The sequence below is a fragment of the Bos taurus genome, chromosome 19 (genome assembly GCF_002263795.3).
Source record: "Bos taurus isolate L1 Dominette 01449 registration number 42190680 breed Hereford chromosome 19, ARS-UCD2.0, whole genome shotgun sequence".
NCBI classification, from domain to species: Eukaryota; Metazoa; Chordata; class Mammalia; order Artiodactyla; family Bovidae; genus Bos; species Bos taurus.
In genome coordinates, this window is record NC_037346.1 from 14,420,770 (window position 1) to 14,437,169 (window position 16,400).

General features: G+C 46.0%; 1 protein-coding gene across 1 annotated transcript; it reads left to right on the plus strand.

Annotated features, from left to right (window-relative positions):
- The first annotated feature begins 615 nt into the window (after positions 1-615).
- LOC504773 (regakine 1) lies at positions 616-6,897 on the plus strand. The gene is made up of 3 exons (NM_001034220.2): positions 616-954; positions 6,155-6,269; positions 6,497-6,897. Exons 1-3 carry the CDS (start codon positions 885-887, stop codon positions 6,588-6,590), a joined length of 279 nt encoding a protein of 92 aa, NP_001029392.1. The 5' UTR covers positions 616-884; the 3' UTR covers positions 6,591-6,897.
- Positions 6,898-16,400: the final 9,503 nt, after the last annotated feature.

The following is a 16,400-nucleotide window of genomic DNA, read 5'->3' on the forward strand; positions in this document are numbered from 1 at the left end:
TGCTGGAACCCTCTTACCCAGGCAAACCAGGGTGGTTGGCACCTTCCATCTCGGTCACCAAACCATCCTGGCATCCTGAGCACGGCCCCTGCCGCACACACTTAGGGTGACAAGACACAACTGTATTCTGTGGACAACACTGCCCTGCCTCTGGCTCCCCCAGCTCAGTCCAGAAGAAACTGTCCCTCAGTCTTGTCCTGGAGGCCGGCCTGGCTGAGCAGAGAGCCCAGGCCCCTGCCTGCGTAGCTAAGGGTCTGATGAAGCTCCCTGGGCTGGGCAGGGGGCAGGGCCCTTCTGTTCCACGTAGGTGAAGGTTTCTAATCCACCCTGGCTGGTGAGGCCCAGCCGTCCCAGGACCCCCCTGGACGCTGCTCCCCCCGCCCAGCCCCCATCAGTCGTGGGTCTTGTGCTCGGGGTGAACTTGCACTCACCCCCACATCCCTCTCTGGTGTCCAGCCAGAGCTGCTGATCCTGAGACAGTCACCCAGCCTCTGAGCTCACGGTCCACCCCTTAGGTCGGGCTCTCCGAGGGGGCTTAACCAGCCTCCCAGGGGAGACCAGGAAAGGGGGGCCATTTCTGACATAGCTCCTGGTCTTCAGGCCTCCCCCACCACCACCCTCAAGACATCAGCCAAACGTGAAAGCCAGGGCCACTCTCTGCCTTCCTCTTTTCTTCGTCTAAATTGACTGAGTTCTCATAATTTACATATGTCATTGGTCACAATTCCAAAGAATCAAAACTGCAAGCTTAAATTTTTGGATCTTATGACTTCCTGAGCAGCAACTTTTTATAAAGGAGGCTCAGAGCCGAGATTTCAAGGAGCCAGAGAACCCAGGAGTCCTCAGCCCAGCCCTGTTCCTGTTGCTGGTCGGCACCCAGAACGATGAGGGTCAGCCTGGCTGCCCTGGCCTTCCTCCTCACTCTTGCCGTCCTGCACTCGGAGGCCAATGAAGGTGAGCCTGCTACTCCCACTGCTCTGAACAAAGAGAACACAGGGGCTGGAGACAGAAGGTGGGGGTGGGCAGGGTGTGGGGCTGCAGTGAGGAGCTGTGGGTGGTCTGGAAAACATGGTCTGGGGTTCCTGCAAAACAGTGTCTTTCCCGAGGGTGTCTCCCCATATCCGGTCGGGGCTCACTTCTGCCTCCCCTGGGGTGGGGAAAACCTGCCTCTGAAAACAGCCTTCCTGGCCTTTGGTCCCCAGCCTCGAGAAGCTGACCCAGAGCCCTCCAGGTGTCTGCTCAGCTGCCTCCATACAGGAGCAGAGTCTGGGCAAGAGGAACCCACAAAGGATCACGCTCTCTTCACGGCTTAGATGAGGGGTTGACTGTATTTGAATGGTTGCCAGCATTGAAAACTGGAAACGTTAAAAATCCCTATTGCCCATTTCTTTCACAAATATGGAAGACCAAGCAGACATGAGCCCGAGTTTCCACAAGCTCACCTCCAAATGAGACTGAGGTGGAGGTGCTGTCCCCTTAGACAGGGGGCGCTGCCCAGGCCTCAGGGTCCCCACTGCCTGCCACACCCAGCTGTGGTCTGCGTGGTCTCGGGGGACTTTGAGCCTGAGACACGCGGGTCAGCTTCCCTCCTCTCCCTGCAAGACCTGTCCAGTGTGTACACAGCACAGAGCCGTGTACGAGCTTTCGGTAAATACCTGTGCTACAGGAAGAGGAGGCAGGGCTAAACCCCAGTGTCCTGACCCCCAGCTCACTGCCCTTAACAGGCCTGCTTGCCTCACTGCGGGGGGCTGGAGCCAGGGGATAAGGCGGCACAGAGGGACCTGGGAGGAGGCTTCCCAGGAAACAACTCTCCTGAGATGAATTTCTTTTTTTTTTTTTTTTTTTAACTTTTATTTTTGTATTGGGGTATAGATGATTCACAATGTTGTCAGTTTCAGGTGAACAGGGAAGGGACTCAATCATACATATACACGCATCCATTCTCCCCCAAACTCTTCTCCCATCCACGTAACATTGAGCAGAGTTCCCTGTGCTCTACAGTAAGTCATTATTGGTTATCCATTTTAAATATAGCAGTGTGTACATGTCCATCTCAAACTCTCTAACTCTCCCTTCCCCCATCCTTCCCTCCTGGCAACCACAAGTTCATTCTCTAAGTCTGTGAGTCTCTGTTTTATAAGTTCATTTGTATCATTTATTTTTAGACTCCGAGTATAAGGGATGTCGTAGGATATTTCTCCTCCGTGTGACTTACTTCACTTAGCATGTCGCTATTGTTGCTGTTCAGTCACCCAGTCGTGTCCAGCTCTTTGAGACCCCATGGACTGCAGCACGCAGGCCTCCCTGCCCCTCACCATCTCCCGGAGTTTTCTCAGTATGGCAATCTCTAAATCCATACACATTGCTGCAAATGGTATCATTTCATTATTTTTAAAGGCTTAGTAATATTCCACTGTATATATGTACACATGTATGTATATATGTATACATGTATGTATGTATATATGTACACATGTACCACATCTTCTTTACCCATTCCTCTATCAATAGACATTTAGATTGCTTCCAAGTTTTGGCTATTGTAAACAGATCTCCTGAGCTGAATTTCAACTGAAATCAGAGACCAACCAATACTCCACACTAGGACTGTCCTTTGACATCCTGCTAGTTCGATGGATGATGGCTGTTTTTCAATTTTGACTGTGAAATTTTGACTGCGAAAGAGCTTTTCACTGCTTTCCAATAATTTCAGTTATTGTCATATGACCTCTCATCTGCAAACCAGATCAGTGATAACTTCTCAAAGGGTGGTTTTGAGGAAGGGAGATGAGTCACATCGGGAACTAAGCCAGGCACCAGGCCTGTAGTAGAGTCTCAGGGCACATCTTCCTGGACTCACGAGGGGGTTGAGTTGAAAGTTGAAAGTTAAGTTGCTCAGTCATGTCCGACTCTTTGCGACCCCGTGGACTGTAGCCCACCAGACTCCTCTGGCCATGGGATTCTCCAGGCAAGAATACTGGAGTGGGTTGCCGTTTCCTTCTCAGGTTACCTCCCGATAAACGCAATCGGAAATGGAAAATACCGGAAGTTGAAAATGCATATAATGCACCTAATCTCCCAGACACCATAGCTTAGCCTCGCCCATCTCAAAGGTGCTCAGAACTCACCTTAGCTGACAGTCAGGGAACATCATCCAACACAGGCCTATTTTGTGATGGAATGCTGTCTAACACAGGTAATGTTTTTGAACACTGTACTGAAAATGACCCACAGAATGGTTGTCTGGGTCCAGACTGGTGGTAAGTGCGTCAGTGTTGACCCCAATGATCCCATGCCTGACCCAGAGTTGCAGCTGCTCTGCACAGCATCTCAAGAGAGGATCTATCCCATATATACATAAAAAGCCGACTTTGTGCCACTTGCTCGGGCAACACGCTGGAATGCACTGGGAGCAGAAGCAGATCATCACTCCCTGAGAGCCTGGGTCTGGAAGCTCTGCTCTGGGCAGCCTGTGACCTTCTGTGCCTTGTTTAGTTTTCCGGACCCACAGCTTCCTCGTCTGTTCCGTGGGGGTAATAAGGCCTTTACTGCACAAAACAATCATCGGTATAAAAATCAGTTTGCACAAGGCTATTGCTGCAAGGCCATTATTTGCCATTTCAAGGACAAAGGAAAGGGTGGGTGTCCTGCCTGGAGTCACACAGCTTTCAGGAAAAAAAAAAAACAAGGACAAGTTGAACTTTCCTGTCTCCTAGCCAAGGCCCTGCTCCTCTGAGCCGAGCAAACGTCCGCTTCTAGCAGCAACCCTGCCCCTACCTGTGAGAGAGGGTCCTCTTAGACGCAGGGAACAGTCCTGCCCTGCTGTGGCCCACCCTGGATGTCCACTAGCATTTTCAAGTGGGAATTCTTCTCAGCATTTCTCAGGACAGTATATGTTTTTTCTAAATTCCAAATCCCAAGAAAAGTCAGTTGAGCAATTGGGGAAAACGGGCAAAAGTATTCTAATTCTGTTGATGGAATAAAGCTTAACATTCAACAGAGAGATGTCACTGACTTAAAGGAATTTGCTGACACCAGGCATGAAAGCAGGAAACACTGGCACGTGGAGTTAAGGTTAAGATCAGCACGTGGGGGGATGTGGGCTGGAGCACAAATGGGAGAAGTGGTCTTGATCCAGCTTCTTGAGACCATTGCCCTGTTACACATGGCAGTTCACAGCTCTGTCTGCTGCTAAGAAATGCTGCTGCTGCTGCTGCTAAGTCGCTTCAGTCGTGTCCGACTCTGTGTGACCCCATAGAAGGCAGTCCACCAGGCTCCCCCATCCCTGGGATTCTCCAGGCAAGAACACTGGAGTAGGTTGCCATTTCCTTCTCCAATGCATGAAAGTGAAAAAATAAAGTGAAGTCACTCAGTCGTATCCGACTCCTAGCGACCCCATGGACTGCAGCCTACCAGGCTCCTCCATCCATGGAATTTTCCAGGCAAGAGTACTGGAGTGGGGTGCCATTGCCTTCTCCAAAGAAATGCTAGTAAGTTTGTAAAATTCATACACCTTCACAATCACTCAGCTGTGTCTGACTCTTTGCGACCCCATGGACTGTAGCCCACAGGCTCCTCTGTCCATGGGGATTCTCCAGGCAAGAATAATGGGGTGGGTTACCATGCCCTCCTCCACGGGATAGTCCCAACCCAGGGATTGAACCCAGGTCTCCTGCATTGCACGCGGATTCTTTACCATCTGAGCCACCAGGGAAGCCCAATCACGTAAGAGGAAATGCAAAGAGAAAATGCATAAATGTCACAGAATACTGGGACATGAAACCAAAAACATTTGCTAACATTTATATACAATCTAAATTAGCTAAAGCAGGGGACTTCCCCGGTGGTCCAGTGGTTAAGACTGCACACTTTCAATGAAAGGGACACAGGTTTGATCCCTGGTCCAGGAACTAAGATTCCACGTGTTGTGTGGGCAGAATGCAATAGCAATTTGAATGAGAAAAACAAATTCAGGAGAAGCAGACCAGATATGTCCATCATTAAAATAGGAAATTAGCTCACGTGAAGGAAGCATTTAGTACTCAAACTCCAACTGAAAATGCATTTAGACATTCTTTCAACAGTTGGGCCAATCCAGAATGGAAAAAATGTTCTATGGAATTACTTGCTACAAAAGAAAGGTAAAGACTACAAGCAGTTTGCAATTGATGCTGCCTGTGTTTTAAATTTTTATTTTTGAATGAGAACTTTAAATATTTTAAATAGTTGTTGCACTTTTTTTGGTTTTTAAATGGTTTTCATTGGCCCTTTATTTTGTGTTAATGTTCCCATCTTTTCATGTTTTTTATTATCAACTGTCTTTAGCTGCTAGAGAACATTAAATGTGTTACTGAGTTTATAATCTTGTCACCATACATAGAAACATCCCTTATTGTTACTTTGAATTTATTTTTATAGAAAACCTTTTTTTGGGAAAAAAAAAAAAACCTTCATAGAAAAATGATTCACTGTTTACTGTGTAGTCACATTATTTTTAAAACATGAGAATAAAGTGTTATATATTAAAAAAATCACCTAACACAACACTAAATCAACTATACTTCAAAATAAAATAAAACCTTAAAATGAAAAAAAAAATTAATATGTAGTACAACCTAAAATGATTTTTATCTCATTTTTAAAAAATATGAATATAGAATAATTTATGATCTGAGAATTTCCAGGAATTCTGATTTCATATTCCTGAATCCTGAGGAAAACCAGAAATTTGAAACACTAGGACCACAGAGTCCCATCCCAGCCTTGGAGAGGGTCTGGGAGAAGAGGCTGGGAGGGGCTGGAGAGGCAGACGGAGGGAGGAAAGGACTTAGAGGAGGACAATTTAAGCGGGGATAGGGGGTGGTTGGGGGGGCCGCAAGGGAGCCTCCCTCATCGTCCAGTAGTTAGACTCTGTGCTGCCAATGCAGGGGCCGCTGGTTCTATCCCTGGTCAAGGAACCCAGGTCCCACATGCAGTGTGGCTTAGCCAAAACATTTTTTAAAAGGCGGAGAGAGGAGGAAGAGCAGGCCATTTCCTGCCAGGTGCTCCCATCTCCTGTCTCCCTCCCCTCCTCAGGGGCTGCGGGGAATGCAGATAGAGGTCTAAGCTTTCTCATGGAGAAGCTTCCAGCATCTTACAGTCCTCTACCTTGCAGAACCAGCTGGTAACATGAGAGTCTGCTGTTTCTCCTCGGTAACAAGGAAAATCCCACTCTCTTTGGTGAAAAATTATGAAAGGACCGGTGACAAGTGCCCCCAGGAAGCGGTCATGTAAGTACAGCCCCCCCAACAATGGAGAGGGTGCAATCTCAAGAACCAGTAGGGCTGGGAGAGGGAAGGGGGCGGGACTCTCTAGGAACAGTGACAAGAGCGGGGTGGGGTGGGGGTGACACAGGAGGCGCTGCTGGTGGGGGTCGGGGGAGAGGCTGGAGTGGTGGGACGGACTCTTCTTTGCCTGCTGACTCTCCATTTTTCATTTTCTCCTTCTTGCTCCTCAGCTTCCAGACCAGAAGTGGGCGATCCATCTGTGCCAACCCAGGCCAGGCCTGGGTACAGAAGTACATCGAATACCTGGACCAAATGTCCAAGTGAGCTGGGAACAGTGGGACCTTCACAGTCGAGGGACCATGAGAAGAAGCCACAGAGCCACCTCCCCTCCCCAACCAGCTCCCTCACCCCAGATGGGCCCTGGGCGAGTCCTGGCCCGAATGAAAGCCCGTGCTCGCGTTTCGCGTTTCCGTGCTCCTGCTCTCATGGTCTGCGCTCTCCCGAAGCTTTGCCGTGAAGCTCCGCCTCCTGGGGCCAGAGGAGACTGTGGCCTCCGGACAGCATCTGTCGTCCCCTTGCCCGCGCTCTGGTCTTGAAATAAATCCGTGCTGCAGAAAGGGACTGGTGGCTTAAATTGGTTCTCCCACAGACAGCCTGGTCATTTCTTTGATTTTACAGACACTTCTATGGTATTTACTGCGTATCCGGGGCTTGTAAACATTTCAATAGGAGTAGATGTAAATAGTGGGATGATGGAGGCGTAGTTAGGACCAGGAGGAGGACGAACAGTAACCCCAGTCAGGGTGCTTAGACAAGGCGGACAGTGTGAATGCAGACGACCGTGGGGAGACCCTCTGTCTGCATGTGCAGAGCTCAGGTGCACAGCAAACGCACCTGGTCACTGCCTCGTCCAAGTGGGCAGAGCGGCTCACCCTTCCTAGAAAGCTCTTCCCCAGGTCTCTGCCATTCAAAACATTTACTTCTCTGGGCCCTCCTCGACCGCCTGTAAATAGCGCCCCCTTGTGCTCACTCATCAAATCTGTGCTCTCCCCTCAAATCCGTGCTCCATCCACAATCCATGCACCCCAATGCTGAAGTCCTACAGTCTCTTTAGATGCCGCCTGACCCTTATCCTTGACACCTGGGGTAAAAGTGACCTTGGAAATGTGGCCATCCTCCTCGCCACCTCCTCAACTAAAGACAGAGGCAGGTACAGGGCAGTGCTCTGTGGGCGTGAGGAGGAAAGGGAGGCAGGCAGGAGGCGGAGGCTGATGCCAGTCTGGCCGTGTGTCACTGGACACAGACTGCAGAAGGGCCTCAGGGACACCAGTGTGGCCCAGCACACGCCTTCCAACTCAGTCCTTGGGGAAGGTTTGCCATGGCTGTCGGCCTCAACCCTAAACTCCTGGGCAGGAAGGATGCTCTTCGACCCCAGAGGTCAGAGGTCTCTGTCCATCCATGAGTTTAGTGGTGGGGAGCGGACGACCACCTACTGTCAGGGGCAAAGTCAGGAAAAGAGCACAGTCTGTCCTCGGAGCCCATGGCTGCCCTGGCCAAGGCCATTTCCTCACTGGACGGCCCCCTCCTCTTCCAAACTCCAGTCCTCAGCGCCCCTGTGCTCTTGGGCTCACACAAATCCCATCGGAAAACCAGTTCTCTGCACCTCCATCCACACTAAAATGGGATGGAAGCTCAAATCTCAAAGGCAAAGAGACTAGAATGAGTGAGGAGGTGGGGAGACCTGGGGTCTCCAGGAAGGACGGGCGGGAGTGCAGGGACGAAGGGTAGGGAGGAGGTGGGCACGGCAGGGGCCACTGACGACCTCTGCAGAACAGGCTCTACAAGTGGCATACCGTGGCGTTCACCCCGCTGCCAGGCAGGTCGGCTCTCCTCCTGGGTTACTGGGGTGCTCGGGCCTGCGGGGAGCTGGGTGGATACCGAGCGTCCCCTGAATGTGGAGCTGTAACTACCGCGCCTGCGCTCCTTCTCTGAGCCCCCCTCCTCAGGAATGGAACCTCCATCCTCCAAGCTGCTCAAGATGAAAACAGGAAGTCACCCTTGAAACACTCTCCCTGATCCATCCATCCAATCTATCAACAAATCCTGTCTATCAACAAATCCTGTCAACTCTCTCAAAATCTCTCTCAATTCCAGCCACTTTGGCTTCTCCACCAAACAGGAAGTCACCATCCTCAACCAAGCTCTCACCCGCCTGACCTCAGGATGTGCCTCAGAAGCGGGTGAGAGCTTGGCCGGTGCGCAGAATCCAACCAGGCACCCGGAGTCAAGGTGGAGCACCAGGAAGACCGCAGGCATTCAGAACTGAATTACGTGGGAAGAAATTGCTGCAGGGCGTCAGCTGTAACCTTAGAAGGAGATGCAAGATTCCATCCACACAGATCACAGAGAATAAAAGAAGGATCTTAAGGGCTGGTGGATTGGCTTAAAGTGTCCTTAGTGCCAGAGGGGAGGGTAATGAATGTCCTGAAAGAGCTAAAGACAGGAGAAAAGTCTAGCATAGCCATGAGGAAAGTTTGCTACACCCTCAATGAAGGTGCTGGCTTTTGTCTACACAAGTCACACAGAAGGATCACTGGAGTGTCTAGTTAGAACCTAGATGACACCAATCGTTTTTTGTTTTGTTGTGTTGTGGTTTTCTTTCTTTCTTTTTTTTTCCCCCAGCAGTGCTGCACAGCATATAGCCCCCTGCAGTGGGAGCACAGAGTCAACTACTGGACTGCCAGGGAAGTCCCCAAAACCAACCCTTTTTAGATGCTCAACATCACCCATTATCAGAGAAATGCAAATCAAAACCACTATGAGGTACCATTTCACGCCAATCAGAATGGCTGCAATCCAAAAGTCTACAAGTAATAAATGCTGGAGAGGATGTGGAGAAAAGGGAACCCTCTTACACTGTTGGTGGGAATGCAAACTAGTACAGCCACTATGGAGAACAGTGTGGAGATTCCTTAAAAAACTGGAAATAGAACTGCCTTATGATCCAGCAATCCCACTGCTGGGCATACACACTGAGGAAACCAGAATTGAAAGAGACACGTGTACCCCAATGTTCATCACAGCACTGTTTATAATAGCCAGGACATGGAAGCAACCTAGATGTCCATCAGCAGATGAATGGATAAGAAAGCTGTGGTACATATACACAATGGAGTATTACTCAGCCATTAAAAAGAATACATTTGAATCAGTTCTAATGAGGTGGATGAAACTGGAGCCTATTATACAGAGTGAAGTAAGCCAGAAAGAAAAACACCAATACAGTATACTAACGCATATATATGGAATTTAGAAAGATGGTACCGATAACCCTGTATACGAGACAGCAAAAGAGACACTGATGTATAGAACAGTCTTTTGGACTCTGTGGGAGAGGGAGAGGGTGGGATGATTTGGGAGAATGACATTGAAATATGTATAATATCATGAATGAAACGAGTCGCCAGTCCAGGTTCGATGCACCAGCTTGGGGCTGGTGCACTGGGACGACCCAGAGGGATGCTATGGGGAGGAAGGAGGGAGGAGGGTTCAGGATGGGGAACACATGTATGCCTGTGGTGGATTCATTTCGATATATGGCAGAACCAATACAATATTGTAAAATTTAAAAATAAAATAAAATTTAAATAAATAAATAAATCTGCTCCTGAAAAAAAAAAAAACAACCCTTTTTAAAAGATGCGAATTCCAAGCCTCCTATTGTCATTTTGACTATAAAGGTAGAGCTGCGTGTACGCAGTCATAGTGTAGAGATGATCACACTTGAAATGCACAGGCCTGACTCTCAAGTCTCTATTGGCCAATAAGCACTCCCCAATGCTAGGTTAACAGGGACTAGGGGAGATTGCAGCAATGTAGAATGGATACGCCCCTTCCAAATGGGCATGTGTTTCAGTAAATGGCTAAGTGGGAAGAGAGTGTGCAGAATTAAGGACCTAAAGTCCAGTCCATGGAAATCGGATTCATTCCCTTTAAGAAACCTGAAGCCACAAGGCTTCCCTTGTAGCTCAGTTGGTGAAGAATCTGCCTGCAATGCAGGAGACCCGGGTTTGATTACTGGGTTGAGAAGATCCCCTGGAGAAGGAAATGGCAACACACTTCAGTATTCTTGCCTGGAGAATCCACGTAGACAGAAGAGCCTGGCAAGCTACAGTCCATGGGTTTGCAAGAGTCGGACACGACTTAGGAACTAAACCACCACCAATGCTAGGATAGTGATCTGGTGGCAATTACATATAATTAGCCCAGTAATCTCAATTTCATAAGATAATAACTCTGTAAGTTAAGAGTTACTCTGTAACTGGTAAGCCTGTGGAAGCTTACAATTAAACATAGGTCGTATAGTGTAAATCAGGCCAGGAATATTAGTATTCAAATGCAAAGATGAGTTACAGGTTTGTAATCATTGGAATCATCTATATAGTTTGGAACTTAGAGCACTTATAATACATTTTAAAATGATTTCTTAAAGTACATAAAAGATTATTCATGTGATTCCAGTATTAAATGTGTAATTAAATAACTTATTTGTGCTTGTGATTTTGAGCTGAGCAATAAATATAAGAGAATATGGCTAAGTTAACAAAGAACACTGGAGTATTTAACACAACTTGATTTTCCTATAGTCCTAAGTTTAATTTGCTGTTATTATAGGAGTGAAGTGCTTTGGAAGATTCTGAATGGTAGATTGGACATGGAGAATATTCTTAAAAATTTAATGTGCCAAGTCGCTTCTGTTGTGTCCAACTCTGTGACCCCATGTAGCTCGCCAGGCTCCTCTGTCCATGGGATTTCCCAGGCAAGAATACTGGAGTGGGTTGCCATTCCCTCCTCCAAGGGATCTTTGCAACCCAGGGATCAAACCCAAGTCTCTTACATCTCCTACATTGGCAGGCAGGTTCTTTACCACTAGCACCAACTGGGAAGCCTAAAATCCAGTATATTAAGTTAATTAAAACAGCTTAAATTATTTACAAAAATTTAATCCACAAAGTTCTAAACAGGACTGATTGTTTAAGGCTTGTCTAGTCTACTTAATTAAGCATTCATCAGGGACTTAAATTTTGCTAGTTTTATAAATAGGATAAGATGGGTGAGGCACGGGAAGCTATATTTTTAATTTGTTGCTCTACTGAATATTCATTTAAAAATCAAAGTAACTGCAATAGCTTCCTACACACAAAACTTGACCTGCAGACATGAAAAAAAACCTCACACCGATCCAAGTCATACTCATCTCTTGCCCTGATGACCAAAATATGGTCTACTCAGTCTCTCCACTTCCATTCTTCCTCCATGCCCTCCATGCTCCACCACAGCCACCTGAAAATCATACCATTCAGCCACCATACTTCCCTTTATAAACACAATCAAATCCAAAATCTTTATAAGCACGTCCTGCCAAATGCCCCATAACTGGGACCCTGCCTGTCTCCTGAGGCTCAGCCCGCTCCCTCATCTTGATGCTCCAGCCACACAGACCTTCTTTAGTCACCTCAAACACTCACACCTCATTTTTTGCCTCAGGATCTTTGCAAATGCTAGTCTCCTTCTCCTAGGGCTTCTATTCCACCCACTCTTAGCTAGCCAACTCTCATTCATCCTTTAGGTCTCTGTTAAAGATTCTTCTTAGAGCAGCCTCGTGTTAACCTCTAGTATAAGTTTGGTCTCCAGTGACACAGTTTCGTAAAAATCCTAGAAATAACCCATTATAGCTCTCATCACAACTTGTAACTCTGTCCTTATTATATGACACTATTTCGTTAATGGTTTTCTCCCTCATAAGACAGTTCCATGAGGCCAAGTAGCATTGAGTAGGTGAATTAGGAGAGGCAAACTCTTTGCTGATGGCCCAGACAGCATCACCCCAGCCCTGCCTTTGCTGTAAACATGAACTGGAAATTCCACTGGTGGGTCAGTGGTAAGGACTCCGCACTCTCGCTGCCAAGGGCTTGGGATTCAGTCCCTGGTTGGGGAACTAAGACTGCAGAAGCCATGTGGTAAAGCCAAAAATAAAAAATAAAGTACAATTTTTTAATGGGCTGGATCAGTAGGTTTCTATCAGACTTTCAGGTTAGGGGGTCTCCAACCTATGGTCTTGGAGTTAAATCCAGCTGCTGCCTGTTTGTAAATAAAGTTTTATTGAAACACAGTCATGCTCATTTGTTTTCATGTGGCCTTTGACTGCTTTAGATCTACAAACAAGAGCTGGGCAGGTGTGACAGAGATTTTGTGGGGCGCACTCTCCTCTTTCACTTTCATCAAGAGGCTCTTTAGTTCTTCTTCACTTTCTGCCATAAGGATTGTGTCATCTGCATATCTGAGGTTATTGATATTTCTCCTGGCCATCTTGATTCCAGCTTGTGCTTCATCCAGCCCAGCATTTCACATGATGTATTTTGCATATAAGTTAAATAAGCAGGGTGACAATATACAGCCTTAATGTACTCCTTTCCCAATTTGGAACCAGTCTGTTGTTTCATGTCCAATTCTAATTGTTGCTTCCCGATTTGGAACCAGTCTATTGTTCCATGTTCAGTTCTAACTGTTGCTTCTTGACCTACATACAGATTTCTCCGGAGGCAGGCCAGGTGGTCTGGTATTCCCATCTCCTTAAGAATTTTCCAGTTTGTTGTGATCCACAATGTGGACACACCCAGAACATGCCTCACGTTTTGTTGTTTCCACGCCTTTGTCTGAAAGGGTGAGTTCTAGAATCAGAAGACCTCTGTTTGAATCCCAGCTTTTCCCCCTTTCTAGCTGTGTGAGCAAATTATGTCATAGCTCTGCGCCTCTGTATCCTCATCCGTAAAAGGGGACGACAACTCTACCAATGTCACAGGGCTGTAGTCAGGAAATAATTGTAAATATTTTCAAAATAGTAAGTGCTTCCTGTCTTACGACAACTATTATCCCTGTTGGCAGTTACCTTTGAGTAGAATGTTCTTCTGTCTTTCTCTGCATTCTAAAATCGAATACAGTCTCAGTCTAATTTTTGAGACCCAGGCCAAATGCCATCCCTTTCATGAATTTTCCTCCACATTCTAATCTAAGGAGTTCTCTCTTGCTTTCCTCTGAAATCCTCACTGAACACTGAGGTCCCACAGCTCTGGTCAGCAGGGTCTTTCTCAGTTTTCTTCATCTCTACCCCAACTAGAATAAAAGCATCTTTACTAATACTTACAGTAATCCTTCTTAACAAGGATTTGTTTAAGTAAAAGAAATAAGCCTAAATCTCCTAACAAAGAAAATCTCTGGTCCAAATAGCATCACTGGTGATGTCTACCAAACACTTAAAGAAGAATTAACACACCAAACTCTTCTAAAAGACAAGAGGAAGAACTACTTCCTAACTCATTCTATGAAGGCAGCATTACCCTGATCTCTGAACATATTTTCATTTAAAAACTTGTACATGAATAATGTTTATAGCAGCACCATTCTTAATACCCACAGGTTATGAAACAAACCAAGTGCCCATCAGGTGATGAATGGATATACAATATGAGATATAGCCATACAGTGGAATATTATTCAGCCATCAAAAAGAATGAAGTACTGATCCATGTTACAGCATGGAAGAACCTTGAAAACTTTGTTAAATGAAAGGAGTCAGACACAAAAGGCAACATATAGAATGATTCCCTTTACACATGAAACATCCAGAATAGATAAGTCTGTAGAGACAGAACGCAAATTAGTGATTGCCAGGGGCTGGGGGAGGGGGAGAGTGGGTTGCCACTGAATATTGTAATACCTTTGTGTGTGTGTGTGTTTTATTTTTTATCATTTTCTTTTAAATTTAATTTGTTATGGTCATGTATATTGCAACCAAAGAAAGACAATGCCAAAGAATGCTCAAACTACTGCACAACTGCACTCATCTCACACGCTAGCAAAGTAATGCTCAAAATTCTCCAAGCCAGGCTTCAGCAATATGTGAACCATGAACTTCCAGATGTTCAAGCTGGTTTTAGAAAAGGCAGAGGAACCAGAGATCAAATTGCCAACATCTGCTGGATCATTGAAAAAGCAAGAGAGTTCCAGAAAAACATCTATTTCTGCTTTATTGACTATGCCAAAGCCTTTGACTGTGTGGATCACAATAAACTGTGGAAAATTCTGAAAGAGATGGGAATACCAGACCACCTGACCTGCCTCGTGAGAAACCTATACACAGGTCAGGAAGCAACAGTTAGAACTAGACATGGAACAACAGACTGGTTCCACATAGGAAAAGGAATAAATCAAGGCTGTATATTGTCACCCTGCTTATTTAACTTATATGCAGAGTACATCATGAGAAACCCTGGGCTAGAAGAAGCACAGGCTGGAATCAAGATGGCCGGGAGAAATATCAATAACCTCAGATATGCAGATGACACCACCCTTATAGCAGAAAGTGAAGAGGAACTAAGAGCCTCTTGATAAGAGAGTGAAAAAGTTGGTTTAAAGCTTAACATTCAGAAAACTAAGATCATGGCATCTGGTCCCATCACTTCATGGCAAATAGATGGGGAAACAGTGGAAACAGTGTCAGACTTTATTTTTCTGGGCTCAAAAATCACTGCAGATGGTGATTGCAGCCATGAAGATTAAAAAACGCTTACTCCTTGGAAGGAAAGTTATGACCAACCCAGACAGCATATTAAAAAGCAGAGACATTACTTTGTTAACAAAGGTCTGTCTACTCAAGGCTATGGTTTTTCCAGTAGTCATGTATGGATGTGAGAGTTGGACTATAAAGAAAGCTGAGCACCGAGGAATTGATGCTTTTGAACTGTGGTGTTGGAGAAGACTCTTGAGAGTCCGCTGGACTGCAAGGAGATCCAACCAGCCCATCCTAAAGGAGATCAGTCCTGGGTGTGCATTGGAAGGACTGATGTTGAAGCTGAAACTCCGATACTTTGGTCACCTGATGCGAAGAGCTGACTCATTGGAAAAGACCCTGATGCTGGGAAAGATGGACGGCAGGGGGAGAAGGGGGCGACAGAGGATGAGATGGTTGGATGGCATCACCAACTCAATGGACATGAGTTTGGGTAAACTCTGGGAGTTGGTGGTGGACAGGGAGGCCTGGCGAGCTACAGTTAATTGGGTTGCAAAGAGTCAGACACGACTGAGGGACTGAACTAAATCTAAATATTGCAACTGTGTGAAACTACTACACGATGTTGTTTAGTTTCTGAGTTGTGTCCAGCTCTTTTGCAACCCAACGCCCTGTAGCTTGCAGAATCTTAGCTCCCTGACCGCTGACTGAGCCCACTTCCCCTGCAGTGGAAGCATGGAGTCCTAGCCACTGGCCCACCAGGGAATCCCTGTAACACCTTTTGGAGTGATGAAAACCTTCTGGAACTAGATAGAGGTGATGGGCACACAAACTGTGAATGTCCTAAATGCCACTAAATTTCACATTTTAAAATGATTAATGCAATTAATATTGCGTTATGTGAGTTTTACCTCAACAGCAACAACAAAAAGCAATAAGCCTCCTCTTGAATGAGGAACTCTTATTTTGCTTTCAGCAAGCCTGTAAAGATGAGGCAATCTTCATTGTCCAAAGAGGAAGTTATTAGTTAGCTTTTACTCATAACAAGTCACCCTAAAATTTAGTAGATTAAAGCCAGTGTTAACAAGATACTGCACACCTATTAGAATGGTGAAAATCCGGAACAGTAACGGTATCAAATACTGACAAGGATGTGGAACAGCTGAAATTCCCATCCATAGCTGATGGGAATGCAAAATGGGACAGCCACTTTGGAAGAAAATGTATAGATTTCTTACAGAATTAAATATATTCTTACCATGCAATCCAGTAGTTATGCTTCTTCGTATTTTCCCAAAGGAGCTGAAAACTTATGTCCACCCAAAAACCAGCACACAGATGTTTATAGTAATTTTATTCATAATTTCCAAACTTGGAAGCAACCAAGATGTCCTTCAGTAGGTGACTGGGTAAATAAACTGTGTTACCTCCAGACAATGGAACATTCAGTGCTAAAGCAAATGAGCTATCAAGCCATGAAAAGACACGGAGGAATTTTAAAAGCATATTACATATCTTAAAAGTGCAGTCTCAATAGGCCAGTATTTTCAAGTCTTTGTTTGTGT

Bases quoted from the DNA above. Each gene is read 5' to 3' on its own strand.
- LOC504773 (NM_001034220.2), top strand. From the start codon at position 885: ATGAGGGTCAGCCTGGCTGCCCTGGCCTTCCTCCTCACTCTTGCCGTC. The intron at 955-6,154 runs GTGAGCCTGCTA...TCTACCTTGCAG, and splicing joins GCACTCGGAGGCCAATGAAG to AACCAGCTGGTAACATGAGA. The intron at 6,270-6,496 runs GTAAGTACAGCC...CTTGCTCCTCAG, and splicing joins TGCCCCCAGGAAGCGGTCAT to CTTCCAGACCAGAAGTGGGC.